The sequence below is a fragment of the Neodiprion pinetum genome, chromosome 5 (assembly GCF_021155775.2).
Source record: "Neodiprion pinetum isolate iyNeoPine1 chromosome 5, iyNeoPine1.2, whole genome shotgun sequence".
In the NCBI taxonomy this organism is placed as follows: Eukaryota; Metazoa; Arthropoda; class Insecta; order Hymenoptera; family Diprionidae; genus Neodiprion; species Neodiprion pinetum.
In genome coordinates this window covers 2,734,422-2,750,001 of record NC_060236.1, presented here as the reverse complement: position 1 = coordinate 2,750,001, position 15,580 = coordinate 2,734,422, and the positions used below count along the sequence as shown (strand labels likewise).

Genomic DNA, 15,580 nt, shown 5'->3' with positions numbered 1-15,580 from the left:
AATGGTCACGTTGCTTGCAAGTTTTCTTACATTTAAATCAACCTTTACGCAAGCCGATAAGGCTTGAGGCGACAATACTTACGCTCCTGCTTGTGTAGCCTCGGAAATCCCGGTTTTTGTAGAACGATACCCGCTGGAGGCCCAAGATGCTTCGGAGTCTCGAGACGGGATCGGGTTCCAGGAGTCTTTTAAGCAGGTCCACGGCTCCCGTTGACGGAGAGATGCTCGGGGATGAAAAGCACGAGAAAGACACCGTGGGTGTTTCGGCGGTGCTTGTTGGCGAGTTCTTCGGTTCCGGAGGCACCGGGTACTGGAACCAAAATTGATGAAAATCATTTATAATCATCGTTATAAAAGTAAATTTTACAGGTCAAATTTTTCTAATTTCTTAAATTTTCATCGACGATGAAATCGTTCAGATAAACTCTGTAATTCCTCCCATCGTTTTTCTTTCGCATGATGAAACATGATGGCTCTGGATATAATCGCTGAAATAAAATGGCAGTTGCGTCAACATTTTTATTTTTATTTATTTTTTTTCTTTCTATAAATTAAATGTTTACAAAACGGTTAGATGAGTTTCGTGCCAATGAAAAAAAAATCAGTAAAAAAAAAAAACAACAAAAAAAAAAAGAAAAACTACCAGCCGATTTCGCTATTGGGCACGCGATGAACGTGATTATTTCATAATCTTATTACACATCGAAATAGAACCTTGTGCGTGTCGCTCATCTCGGTTTCGCTTTGGACAAAAATTATTCGATTTCGCTTCTAGTACGCAGCTTCGCAGTAACGAGGCGGTCGGGTACGTTAAATACGGCAAGGGGTACACGATGATGACGGCTCTATTATACAGCGTTGGCAATTTTACAACTCTGCTAATTTTCGTGCCAACAAGAGAGAGCTAGCTGTGAGCTGCGAGTGAGCGAAGAACCGAGACCAACAACCTTCGAGAACCTTGAGGAAGTTGTAAAATGAATAGTACTTGCTCTCCGAGATTGCTCGGTGTTAGGCATGCGGGTCAAGATTTCGTGGGAACGATTCGGGACTTGGGAATAATTTTTACAAAAAAAAAAATAATTATTAAATATTCCTGCAGTTCGGAAAAATGTACGTCAGTTTTTACGAATATCTTTTCATGTAGAGCCTGGTCGTAGGGCTGACTCGAAGAGGTGAAGAAGATGAGACTTAGGCGAGCGTAGCTGCTCGAATATAATTATCCGCGCCTATTACACAGAAGAGGCGAACACCGTCTACTCCTCCTCTCATCCTCGGCCCCCCCCTGGAATCGCGCTGGAACCCGAAGGTCTAAACGGGTATTTCTATATACGTTATATATATACCGTTCGCTGCTGTAAAAGAAAAAGGAGTAGGAGTAGGAGGAGGAGGAGGAGGACGCGGAGTCGATCCAGGCACCAATACTCATCGAGCAGATCTCTACTTCAATAAAAACACACACGTACACACGAATACACAGTGCAATAATCTTCTTCTTCTTCTTCTTCTTCTTCTTCTTCTTCTTCTTCTTCTTCTTCTTCTTCTTCTTCTTCTTCTTCTTCTTCTTCTTCTTCTTCTTCTTCTTCTTCTTCTTCTTCTTCTTCTTCTTCTTCTTCTTCTTCTTCTTCTTCTTCTTCTTCTTCTGCTTCTTCAACTTCTTTAAAACTGTATTGGTATAGCTAATTATACACCAAGGTACGCCTCGAAGTTGCATATACGTGTTGGCATGTAACCATCATACCGGTATATGTGATGCTATTTATAGAAAACCATGGATGGCAACAGATATGGTACACATGCCTTTAATGCTCGTTCGCGTATTCCCGCAACGGCTGAATCCCTTCAAACTTTTTCTCACATCTCTATACATAAATTTTCTGCACGAGTACAGGTATAATAGTAAAAAGTGCGGACACACGTCGCATACGCACATTTTTAATCGGACAAGATCAACAAGCTGCTGGTGCACCATGCACGTAGGAATCCGTCGATGTGTACATCTAGAATCCTAAACGCGCGTTGGACTTTTCTACGGTCGAACATTATACGCCGCGATGAAAAGAAATCCGATGAGGAAGAGGAGAAAAAGGATTTAAGAAAAACACCGATTCTCCATATATATGTATATATACGATTATACATACGTTCGAAGTTCGGTGACATAACGAAAGTGTTATGTATATTTTTGTTGACTAGATACGGCTGTCCGTTAATAATTTAAGGAAGAGTTACACCCATCAAGCATTACGTCACATACAAGTTTTAATTTGGCAATTACGAATCAAAGTTGAGACGAATGATCATTAGACTCAAGGTATATATGAAACCCGTAATATTGGTACCTCGATCCGAGCAGTATCACGGATGAAACCTTCTGGATGAAAAATTTCGAGAAAAACAACAAGAAACGAACACATACATCGGTGTTGCAAAAAAAGTGTATACAAAAAATGAAAAAAAAAATAAATAAACAAAATAAATAACGAGATCTCAAGGTATATTTTCAGACCGATTCTAAGAAGAATCGACGAGATAAATTCGCGATTTCAACTATTTTCCACTACACCGAGGTGAAAAAAGTACCCGAGTTGAACTCCAAGGAGTGTGTGTGTGTGTATAAGTGCTGAAGTCTGGGATCGTAAGCCGTGGAACGAGACGAGGACGAGAAAGAGAAGTGCAGAGCTCAGGGCATGCGGTAAATTGTAAGTTCGCAGCCCTATCGCGGTTGCAATTCCCCTGCAGAACCGCCTCCATATATCTACAAGACGTGGACGAAGAAACGGCACGCACATGCAATCAGGGCAATCACCTACCCCGCTCTTAGTTACAGGTATCCGTCATACCACGAGATAAAGAAGGTATCCAACAAGAATCTATAATATAACCGCTGATTAACGTATTTCTGCAGCATACATACAAATATATACTTATAATGTTATGCGTCTGTTCGATATTTATAAGTATAATAAGACCACCTTCGAACGAAGTGGCGAACTTGGTTCACTTAGAAACTTTAGTTCAAGTTTCAACCAAGTTTGGCCTCGTGTTCGGTTTAACCCCTTGAGTCATAGTGTTGAGTATATGCATTTTTTTGTATATTTATTAGGGCACATTGTTTTACATAAATTGTAAGTTTTTCCGGTCGCTGATTACGAATCTAAAAATCGTAGTTTAAGAATTCAAAATGGCGAACGAAAATTTCAAACTCGATCGAATCCGGAGAAAAAAAACCCCGTTCAGGAGTTTTTGAAGTCGCTGATGGAGAATTTGAAATCAGATTTTGAAAATTCAGTTTGGCGAATCCAATATTAACAACTCCAAAAACCCCTGCATAGTTTTTTTTACCATGTTCGATCAGATTTTTAAATTTTCGTCCACCGTATTGAATCCACAGTCTTCAATTTTCAGAATCAATAATCAGCAACCTGAAAAACCATGAAATATTATATTGTTATACCCGTTGACTCAGGACAATAATGCACAGCTCAAGGGGGTTAAATTCGCTAATGCACACGTATACATGTGTAGATCTACACACGTCCTTCGTCCTTCAATTTAATTGCAGATTGAACCAAGTTCAAAGTCGAACCTTGACTGAAATCCCGTGCCTTACCCATCCGATAATTAAAATTGAGAAAAACAAGTGAATCAGACGATATAAAAAAAGTTTGAAACGAGTATCGCGTGCAATTAACAAATCCCTTTTTCGCAAGTCATTCTAACAATAAATTTCGACTCTATGGGTAACGCGATTTTCGTTTAAAATCCTTACGTTAAATCGTATTCATAGACAAAAACAAAAGAAAAAAAAAATACCAGAAAAAAGAAAATCGGCAAGGTTGAATAGAAGAAGTTGGATTCGAACAAATTGTATAACGCACACATAAGGCGAACGTTATGTTCAACGTATGTGTCTTGTTTACGATATCTTAACGATATACGCGTCTCGTTGATCTTATACTCGTTTATACGAGCGGCAAGTCGGACGATCGCAAGCATGGCAGCTTCACCATACGTGTGTATGTGTGTGTGTGTGTATATATATTATGCATATTATATATATACAGTACAAGGCATGTATACGTCTATATATATATATACCGTTGATTTAATATACGGTGCACGGGCTAACGACGCCGGGGCCCGATCGCAATGACGATTTGAAGCTATAAAGAGAGAAAGAGAGAGAGAGAGAGAGAGAGAGAGAGAGAGAGAGAGAGAGAGGAGAAAAGGAGCACAGGCAATGACTTTCGGCAGCATTGCACACGCGTGAGACACGGACGACGGCGAATACCGACCGACTCGGGGTGGGTGATAACCAGCCGCACCATTATTCAATTGAATCCAATATATATGAAACCGACCATTGAGAAATTGCAGTTGGGAACTTTCTTTTGGCCCGCGTTCTATGGGGGGATCGAAGCCTGCAGCAAGAAGAACTTCAGGGGGAGGTGAGACGAGTCGAGTCGTCTTGTGTGATTCACCTGCCGCCTGGAATTTTATTCATATATACATATATGCATACACACACGTACATGTATTAATTTAGGTTATCAGGGGGTGAGCGATGGAAATTTTCCATTTCTTGCCGCTTTCATTTGGAGCCTTTATCTTCTTGTCGTCGATGCATTATGATACGTAATATTAATTTGATTGTGAAAATAAATAAATAATAATATAGTATAATCATTTACTGATTCCATACTTGATTTAACCGGCTTTATTGTTATCACATCATTTTTTTTAATTCCGATTTTTCAGTGTGCCGACCGAATCCATGGGCAAGTTAAATTTCTGTTTTAATCGCAGCACATTGTATTATGCGACAAGTGTTGGATGAAAAATTTGTATGTATAGCAGACGTTGTAAGATTTTTAACGATCGTCGATATCGTGCGTCAGTCAGTCAAGTAAGTCATCGTCGTAACGAAATACTGCAACAGCAACAGCAACAGCAACAGCAGTAGCAACACCCGTATTATGTCACGCGGGTATAAATTGGTACGTTTTACGATTCCTTATACACATCGCTGTGCAAAAAAAAAAAAAAAAAAAAAAAAAAAAATAAAAAAAAAACTCGTCGCGCGCGTGACAATGTTCAATTAATAAACTCGTATATAGGTAATACCAACACCGATCACGCGCACGAAAATATTAAACATATATAATGCCTATAAAGTGCGAAATGTCAATGGAATAATGAGAAACACGCGATACGTAGATACGTTTAAGCGACCGTCCCCAAGTCGTTAAATATCTGGGAATCTTTTCAAACTTTTTCTTCAACTTTTTTCATGAGGTTTTTTTTTCTCCGTTTGATGTTGTTCGCGTTATTTAAAAAAAAATTTTGTCGCCTATAAAGCTACTCAAGACCGAATACGTGGTTTGAGGTGTTAAATTTTGATCAAGACGTGAATCCGAAACTGTATTGAGTAAGAGGAATTCATCAAACGGACAAGACCTCGGGAACGATTCGAATTTTCTCGAAATGCCTGACGCACTGCGGAAGAAGGAGAACGGAATCGCCTTCCACTTTGCAAGTCATGCATAATATATTAGGTACAGAGAATACTGTCGAAAACCAGAAAAAAAAAAACAGCGAGAAGTGTCTTTTTGACTTGGTCAAACGCCTCGCTCATTCGTCGTTTACAGAGGTCGCGATTCGCCTAGAAATTACAGTTTATAAAGTTCCCCTCGGTCCCGGATTGGCAAACTCCATTTCTTTCTCTCCTTATTTTTATCTCACTCAATACGTATAGGTACATGTTTAAGCGGGGATAGGTATAATACGCGTGCCGAATTTACTGACGTATAGGTGTAGAATATTTATTCACACGTTCCTTTTTCCGGTACAGAACTACATAAAATTACACACGTACGTAACCCACGTGTAGGTTGGGTATAATATAATGGATACAATGTACGCACAAGAATTATATTATGACGCGTCGCGCTACCGATTCCGATCTTTCGCCGACAAGCACGCGTTGCCTAGGATATACAAGCTCGGCAATGATGTTGCAAAATGATGAATTAAATAATCTTCCGAGGTTATAATAATGTAGAGATTATATGTATGTAAATATAGATAATTAACTTGTGCATAAAAATATCGTGTCGTAATCAGTGCGCGACTGTAAAATCACTGTGTATAATAATAAACAACGATGTAATCGTTGCATGAGCATGTTTTATTCTCTGTATACGTTTGTTAATCTGTTTGCCCCCCCTCCCCCTATCCCACCGTTTTATTTCAAATATCCAAACATAATCATACAATTCGTATGAGATACACTGCACAAGTCTCAAGTACATTTGTCTCAATTAATGGTTCGTCTGACCCAAAACACGGTACTTTTAGTTTCGCGTCTATATTCACAAGCAGGATGAAATTTGATTTTTTTTTTCCCTAAAAAAAGCTAACGCAGTTACTCTAAGAGAGTATCTTGTAAAATATTAATACAGGTATTAAGGTCTTAAAGCTTGGTTGATGATAATAAAAAAAATAATACAACAATTATAACCACGGTATAATTTGAATTCGCGTTACAGCCCAACATTCTAGAATAGGTAGTACTTCACTCTCTCGTTTCATCGTCTCGAGGTGCATCACGGATCCGAGGAGGTCGTTCGAGGACGAGGACGAGGACGAGGACGAAAATGGCATAGGCAGTACCTGCCGGTCTATACCTCTACCTATACCTATACTAGCCGTGCGATTATTTTAACGACCCCCCTCGCTCACTCAGAACTGCAAAACCTGGCCTGCAGGGCCTCAACCCGTTCCGCAGGATCTCCATTGCTCTGCTCTGCTCTGGTGCAGCAGAAGCCTCTTCGCCGCCGGTGATCACGCTAAAGGATATAATATTGAAGAAGAAGAAGAAGAAGATGAAGAAGATGAAGACGAAGAAGAAGAAGAAGAGGGGAAGGGGAGGAGAAGGGAGGAGACAACGGCAGCACGACGGACGCTCAAAATAGCACCGGCAAATCCTCGATCGTCGGATCCACCCCCGAGCGTCCCTAACCACCCCCCACCACCACCCCGTCAAGACTGGCGAAGACAAGCGGCTACGCTACTTCTCGTTCCTGGGGCCCGGAGGTGTACAAGGTGGTTGTGCATCGCTTGGCCGACTGCAAAGAAAGACCGTAAACGAGTAAACCAGTACCTGGAACCTGCATAGGTGCAGGCAGCAAAGGGTATTATAATATACCTATACCTCTAGCTCTAAACTCACGGCGAGGGCAAGACTTGGCAGAAGCGAGTTGTTGTATACCTACGCCCGTGTATACTATCACAGTTTCTCAATACTCGCTTGTCCTCCTCCTCCTCCTCCTTCTCTTTCTCCTCGACGACGGTCTTCTTCGTGAGTTTCTAGCCGGTCTGAACTCGCCGCCCTTCACCCCGCGTATCGCGTGCTGCACCATCACCATCACCATCACCATCACCAGAAGTCGTCGCGTACGTCTCACAGCAGAGCAGCATCAATGGCAGCCGGGACATCTTGGGCTGCTTACTCCCGGTGTATAATAAATGTTTAATATGTATAGAGGATAGGAGATGGATATACGGGGAGAATCGGAACCCGGACAAAGACGGCGACTATAACCAGTGAACCTGGCCCTGCTGCCTCCCCCTCCCTAACCCCCTCATGAATCTCCTTTTCTCTCTCTCTTGATCTTTCCAGCGTCTTTTTCATTTTCATCACCGAAGAGCCAGCCCCCTGCCTATCTGCCTGAACTGGTATACCACGATTGCCCGTTGTCGTTATACCGTATATACAGCGTGCGTCGTCTAGCGATGATACATCTTCTATCATCGACTCGCTAACCAGCCGTCCAGTTGGCTCCAGAACCTGTCGACGAATTATGAAATTCGTTTCGACGTATCGTCGAGGTCTACGTGTACCGTTAAGAACGACCTGCCGCACGTATTCGAGACGTAGTCTCCGGCCGTATACCATCTAAAAACATTTTTTACATTAGTTAGATGTAAATTAGGGTGAATCTTCACTGTACTAAACGCTCTAACGGTACTCTGAAATCATATTTCCAAGAAAAATAAACTCAAAAATGATATACAGCAGGGTGATACGTAACGTTGTTTGTCCTCCCATTTGTTTCTCTGATACTTCCGGTGCTCCTGTTTCCCTGGGCTATCCCGAAACGCTTGGAAACTCAGTGATATTTCAGAACTTTAATACCTGCAGCAGTCTCGGCGACCGGTGGACTCGGGTCGAGCATCGGGTAAAGGAGGGGAGGTGGATACAAGGAGGAGTAGGAGGAGGGCGACGACCACTGTCGCCGTTTCAGAGACCTTGGGCTCGTTGCAAGATGATGATCATCGCAAAGATTACGATGATGACGATGATGATGATAATGATGACGATGATGTTACACCTAGTTTCATGTTATAATAACCGTATTACAAATCTGCACGACGTATATTGCATCAATACGATTATGTACCTCGGTTGAGCTACTGGTCTGCCACGAGTTCTACGTGCGAGAGTGGATATGCAGTACATGCTATATATACCGTATAAGAATGCTAACGCGACGCTGCTAATCGCCCGGCAGCCTCCCTTGGTATTTCCACTCCCGCACATGTGCAACCTGCATGCATACATGATCGGTGTACAAGTCGCGTCAAAGTGGGCATAAATCGCTCGGCGAGTGTCGAAAATAGCATTACAACGTCCCGTAATATCTGTTTGATATCGCGTTAACGACCGTGTAATATCAATTCAACGCCCCGGCTGATCTTTAAGGGGAAAAAAAAACCCCACTCTCGGAAATCCAGACAATGTCTTAGATTCCGGTTTACGATCACATCCCTCCCTGCATTGGCCAAAAACCATCCTACATAGGTGGTGGACAAAGCGTCACGGCAAAATATGTTTCGTATGATTCTTTTTTTTTTCCTTCTAAATACGAACTCGTTAACCGCCATCCTCGAAACTGTTAATAGTTTCTAAATCCAAATTCACCGGAATAACTTATAAACGGTCGTTTACCTCGAGAAATTATGTTTCCAAGGTTCAATTAACCGTTTTAATCTTGAAAACAAGAAACAAAATTCAAGTTCTCCGGTAGTCATCGTCCTGACGTGACACGTCGTAGATATAAGCGATTCTCGAAAGTTTTCTCGATACTTTCCCGACCGTTTCTAAAACGCGCATCAAAAAAATTTTTTCACAATCTCCTCACATATACTAATAAAGAACTGAGTCAGCCAGTGGTCAAGTTTTCAGGTTCCAGGTCGGTACGTAGGCAGTCCGTACGTGTACTTTGAACCCCATTGTAATGATGTTTCCATGCCTACACATGCGTGGTGACAAATCGATGACAAGCGTAATCGGCTCAAAGGGAAAAGTTGGTATCACCTAAACGTCAAGAATATCCGTTGTTGTTGCAGAGCCGAGCGAAGCAGAAGTACGTGCCTGGCTGTTGCGCTTATCGTTCTCTACGTTCGCATACCGCCTTGTGAATATCTGGGAATGCATATCAGCTGTACGTCCGAGTCGATGTATAAACGCGGGGTGCCCTTGCGTTTGCCTTTACTGTTGCAGGAAGATGATGATGATGATGATGATGATGACGATGATGACGACGATGATGATGATGATGATGGCGATGATGATGATGATGATGATGATGATGATGATGGTGACGGTGGTGGTGGTGGCGGCGGCGGCTACGGCAACGGCGGTGGAAACGACGACTGCGAAGGTGGTGGGGGACTCATCTCTGTGAGGCCCGCCCGGCTCAGTATATAAACGGGGCCTCGGGAGCTAAGCCCTCATTCACCGAGTCTTTCATCACGTGCAGGTGGTAGGTAGCCACTATTCGCTGCCTAACGAAAAATCGCGCATCTGTATTTAAAAATAATCGGGGACTTTTCCTTTTATTGCTTAAGGAAGGAAACGAGAGGAAGAACGAAGAACGAAGAAAATAACGCGAAAGGAACTCTAACGTGACGAGACAGTTGAAGACCAGTGGCAGAAATAAAGAGCACGTTATATATAAGTAAGTAGTCGATAAAGGACTTCTTCATCTTCCTAAACCTACATTTATTTATATCATCATTTTGAATCATTGAACTGCAACGTTCAATCTCATTTCGTGCCACATCATCTTTCGTCTTATTTTGATGTACACTTATAACTATATTATACGTGTAACGGTATTACAGGCATCTGTTAAAAAAAAAAAAAAAGAAAAAAAAACTCACCGCTTATATCGTTACCGCCTCGATTAATGGTCTTGATGAGGTAATGATCCAGTTTCCTTCCTGTCTCAGAGGCCGCATGCAGATGGGGTTCTTATCGCGACAAAATCTAGCGTTTCTCCGCATAGCAAGATAGTTCATCGTGTCAAATTTATAATATAAAAGAAAATAGTGAAGAGTAGAAAATAGTTTTTAGCAGTGGATAAAAGTCTTTATCGAGCAGTGAAAGAAAGAAAAAAAAAAAACAAGAGCTACAACGCAACCCGACATTCTTGTGATAGGTTACAGGTAAAATAGCTGTCTTTTTTTTCGAAATTACTGCAGGATTCATTACCTCTACGGTAAAACGATGGACTGGCACAGTTTTTGAATGAACCTTTTTTTTCGCTAAATTTACCGCACGAATCCTCCGATTCATAAAAATAGACGGCCCAATTTAGCAGAGAAAAATTGCAGTTTAAAAAAAAAAAGAAAAGAAATTGCAGCAACGTCAACAAAAAAATCGCACCGTTCCCCAAAGTAATAAATGCAACCAGTCTTTGTTTTGTCCGCGTCAACTCCGCGAGTCCGGAAAAGGATTTGCGCGTCGGAAACTACGACGTTCGCGCAAAGTGGGGACGAAAAAAACTGACTTGATCTTGAATCCTAATTAGCATAGGATTGCGTGCAAACCATATGCATATAATACACGCAGTGCATAGTAAATATGTATATATATATATATATAAAAACTTACTGCAGGCAACGACTAAGAAACAATACCAGCATGCGGTATTGCAATAAACCAAGGTCGAAGTACCTACGAGCATTACAATTCCATGATATCGGCATTGCTTAACGATACATATAAAAAATTTCAAAATTTCCCAGGATTTCCAGCCGACTGGACATCCTGTATCGCTAGCGAATTAACCGGATCATTGATCATTCGCGTATTACGGAAGTGACTAGCTGGTAAAGGGGAAGCAGTAGATACTACTTCTGCTACGCGTATTGAACAAGTTGAATAAATTCGACAATGGCCTTGCGAGGGATATCGTACCCCGTCATCGTCGTCTTTCAACAAACAGCTACGCGTTAGCCACTTTTCGTCGTCGTATAAACGGATCTTCGTAAAGATTGGGAACGATACGATGCGCGGGGTGTTGTCGGTGATACGATCAGAGTCGACCCCCACCCTCATCGAGTCCGCAACTCGACCTCACGTACAATATATCTGCGCATCCTGCAATTACGTGTGTATACATTCTCCGCCTCCTCGCCACCATCCTGCTACTCCAACTAGTGGAAGTCACTGTAGACCCAGTAATATCATCGTCGGATCGGGTTGAACGGCACGAGTAGTGGTCCCCCTTTCCGTTCCTCGGAGTTCCTCCACCTGCGCAGTAGCAGCGATATAAGGTCCTTAGTGAAGTTATGACCGCCGTTCGTAGTACACGGGTTACAGTGTCGCACACTCCCCCAACGAAAGTTGAACAGGCAACTTTGTCGAAGGTGTTAAACAGTCTTCTTTGTTTTTCCACGTTTCTTTCAAGCCGAGTAAATACGCCAGGATGATGAAGGCGGCACAGATTCTACTGCTCGCCGTGGCTATGGTCGCGGTTACCGACTCCTTGCCTCTGGCCGCACCCTCGCCTGAGGATGTTCACCCGGTTATACCGCTTGAGAGCGTCAAGGAGTCGTTGCGGTCGGGTCAAGTAGAGACGAAGAGTCCAATTACGGAGGTAAAATCGGAGGATGCTTCCTCGGTTGCGGTCGTCGATATTGTGGAGCAGAAACTGAAGGAGGCCAAGTCCGCTGAACCCGAAGCTGCCAAGCCGATCGAGGAAACCCCGAGCATTGTTCTTCCCACGGAAGGAGAGGCGGCGGCCAAACCGGTAGAGACGAAGGAAACGATCGTCGAGACGCCAAAGGAGGAGGTGAAGAAAATCGACACTCCCGAAGTTGAGTCGGAAGAGTCGAAGCCGGTAGTAGCCCGATCGGAGGAGTCGTCGCCGAAAACCGAGGAGGTAAGTTGGTGTGATTTGGTGTTGGAATATATGATACAAAACTGCAGGTAAAGAGGGACACGGACAAGGTTTTTTGGTAATATATACTTGGTAAACTGTAGTTTTTACTCTAAAAATAGTGTAAACTACTACGTGACAGACTAAAATCTGCTACATTTATAGCAAAAGTTACAGTAAATACGGGTATTATTTACCAAAAACTTTGATGAGTCTATTTTTTCCTGTAGATTTGATAAAGAGCTTCTCTTTTGTGTCGATTATAAATACAATATTCACAACATTGAATTCCGGAACTGTTATTTTTCATACAACTGATGCTCGACAGATTATTACGGCGGAAGTTCCGATTCCAATCTCAGCCGAGAAGAGCCTTGTAACGGAGACAAAGGAAGCTGAAGCTGCGGTTTTATCGACGGAGGAAAAAATCGCGTCTGCATTACCGGCGGCTAAGGAACTGCCCCACGAAGCTTCATTGATCGTCGACTCGATCGTCAAGGATCAGAGCGAGAACCTGCAGAAACAGGAAGAAAAGATCGTAGACATCGCCGAGCGTGTAACTCGCGGAGGAAAAATTACCCCGGATAGCGAGAGCCCGGAGAAAAGTGAAGTAGGACAGGAACAGGCTGCGATCGTGACGCCGGTTGAGAAAACTTCGATACCGAAACTCGTGAGCGAAGCCGTTGACAGCGTTTCCAGGTCAGTGGAGGAATCCAAGAAGGAACTGTCTGCCTCGATCGATAACGCGCAATCAGCGGCGGCAAGTGAGAAGATAGTAGAAGCAACAAAGGTAGCCGAACAAGAATCCAGGAAGGTGGAAGACGCGGTGTCTGAAATCAAAGAGGAGCCAGCAGTGAAGGAGGAGATTAAGGGTGAGAAGGAGGGCAGTTTGATTCTTGAAGAAGGATCAGCAGCTACTGAGAATGAGGAAAAGAAAGAAGAGACGGAATTGAAGGAGGAAAAACCGGCTGCGGCGGAAGAGAAACCAAAAGAACTTCAAACTCCGGCTGCTGAAGATCTCCCAAACGCTGAACAACTGACCGACAATAATCAGCCGAAAAAACCTGAACCGGAAGCGGAAAAATCTGAGGAAACATCGCAAGAATCGAGCGAGGAATCTTCTTCAAGCGAGGAAAGCGGAGAGGAGAAAAAAGTAAGCAAGCATGACGAGGATTCAAGTCAAGAGGAAAGTATTGAGAAAAGCGAGACCGGAAAAATATCTACTTCAGAAAAATAATTTTTAGAAGATTGAATAAAACGAACTCGCATACGCATACACAACAAACCGACAATCATATTATACGGGAAGAAAAAAAACAATCGATCATTCGCGAGTGATATATATATATATATATATACATATACTTATATACTACACACACACACATATATATATATGGTTATATATTCCATCGGAGAACAAACGACATAATAAATGCGAGTAAAAATTTTTTTTAATAAAAATAAATTTAAAAAAACAAAAAAAAAAAACACAAGAGTAGGGCGAGAGAGAGAGGAAAAAGGCGAGAAAGTGTGCGTGTGTGAGATAGAAGAACGCGAGAGGTAGAAAGAGTGAATAGATTAGAATATGGCGGATTTATACGATCATCTTTCGTAACCCAGTGAGGGAAAGATACAGAGTGAAAGGGAGAAAGGGCAAACAAAAAAAAAAAAAAAATAAAAAAAAAATAAAGATTGAGAGGGTGAGGAACGCCACGCTCCGAAATGTAAAAAATCGTGTCCTTTGATATCGCTACCACTTCGCTTTTTAATCCAAAAATGAAATCAGATCGATATTTCAATGTATGTAAAACTATTTCACTGGATCAATAACGATATTATATGCACGATGGAACCGCATACCCTTCAGCAGCATCGTCAATATACAATACAGTTACGTGTTATGGGTGTAGATCAATGTCGGAACAGAAAAAAGTAAAAAAAAAATAAGAAGAAAGAAGAAAAGACGAATAAAAAAAAAAAAAAAGAGACCTGCCCTGGTTGTCCGTTACTTACAACTTCGGCGTCTACGCATCCCCGTTAAAACAATAAGCCCCACGTATAAAACGGAAGCGTAGTTCGTCATTATATAACATCATCTAAACTCTACTATTATACTATCATTGTTACTACGCATATAACGCACATCATCATTTCAGTCCATATCGTTTTATATTATACGTATTACAATATAGATAGATATTTTAGGTGTCTCGGTGATGCGTGCAGGGCTCGAATTGAAACGTAGTAGACCCTCTTGATTATCATAAACCGCCTTTCTCTATTATTATAATTATTATCATTATTATTATTATTATTATTATTATTATTATTATTTTTATTATAAACATTTGTATTATGTCGTTATGTTTATTAATCGTCGTTGTGGTAAATGCGTTTAGCGCCTATTATTATTATTATTATGATTATATTATTATTAATGTTATTATTATTATTATTATAAATAAAAGCGTTGAGCTATCTTCGACTCTACATATATATAATGTGTGTGTGTGCATTTATATATATATATATAGATATACATGTATGGATATAACACATATATTACACACCACGCACAGGATATATATATATATACACACACACTTATAATAATAATAATAGGGTGTGAACGCACGCACATTTCCGTCTCTGTGTATGTCTTTTTGTCTGTTTGCTGCATGGTTCGATTTACTAACCTTAGCTATGATTTATGTCAGCTAAAAACCAGCAGCAATTCTCTCATGGAAGACTTGGCTGAGGGCCGTTATTGGCGACCCCCAGCCATACTCTATCCCAACCCCTGAACCTCATCCCCTATATACTCGCTTAAAATAAACTCGAATTTAAAAAGCGCAATTTTGCTTGTCAATCATTTCTTTCGTGCAGTATTCTTTGATTATAGAAATGTGTTTGTATTTGACATTGATCGTAACAAAACTTGGGGAGTTTTTTTGAATCGTCGATAAATCGGTTCATCAATCTTGATTATAACAGATATTTGTTCGAAACAATTGATTCGCGTGGTAAAATAGACTGGCAGGAATTGATAATCGGTGCAACGGAACAAAACGTTTAAGCTTTAGCATTCGTATGACGTTAAAGTTTTAGTATTCGTATGACAAACTCACCTCTGATGTCAACAGAAAGTACATGAGGACACCAAGAGACCACCAGTCGATAGCATGACCATATGGCTCTCCACGTAGAATCTCTGGAGCTGAAAGGGGGTGTGAATATGCTGTTAGCAACGGTATTCAGGGAGGTTTGGAAACGAAAAAACCTCACTTACGAGATGTGTGTAATAATGCAAGAAAAAAATACATGTGTACATTATGAACCATCACGAG

At 41.5% G+C, this 15,580-nt stretch overlaps 2 protein-coding genes across 5 annotated transcripts in view; one reads left to right on the top strand and one right to left on the bottom strand.

Moving 5' to 3' along the window:
• The window catches only part of LOC124220016 (S6 Kinase Like), a 32,123-nt gene that overhangs the window by 3,357 nt on the left and 13,186 nt on the right, over positions 1-15,580 (bottom strand). For 2 of the 4 annotated variants that reach the window (XM_046628359.2, XM_069136520.1), the window contains 2 exons: positions 15,362-15,450; positions 5,628-7,957 (listed from right to left, as the gene is read on the bottom strand). In XM_046628359.2, the coding sequence (XP_046484315.1) occupies positions 7,532-7,957; positions 15,362-15,450 (515 nt within the window). In that variant the 3' untranslated portion in view covers positions 5,628-7,531. Of the gene's footprint in view, positions 1-82; positions 311-5,627; positions 7,958-15,361; positions 15,451-15,580 lie in introns of those variants that run through there. The other 2 variants (XR_011177288.1, XM_046628360.2) reach the window with 2 other exon arrangements.
• Positions 9,800-13,980, top strand: bnb (bangles and beads). Its single transcript, XM_046628362.2, has 3 exons — positions 9,800-10,022; positions 11,760-12,233; positions 12,559-13,980. The coding sequence occupies exons 2-3, from the start codon at positions 11,778-11,780 to the stop codon at positions 13,465-13,467; spliced, it is 1,365 nt and encodes a 454-aa protein (XP_046484318.1). The 5' UTR covers positions 9,800-10,022; positions 11,760-11,777; the 3' UTR covers positions 13,468-13,980.

Excerpts from the sequence above, each read along its gene's own strand:
- bnb (XM_046628362.2), top strand. The coding sequence starts at position 11,778 with ATGATGAAGGCGGCACAGATTCTACTGCTCGCCGTGGCTATGGTCGCG. Across the intron at positions 12,234-12,558 it reads CGTCGCCGAAAACCGAGGAG|ATTATTACGGCGGAAGTTCC; the intron begins GTAAGTTGGTGT and ends GATGCTCGACAG.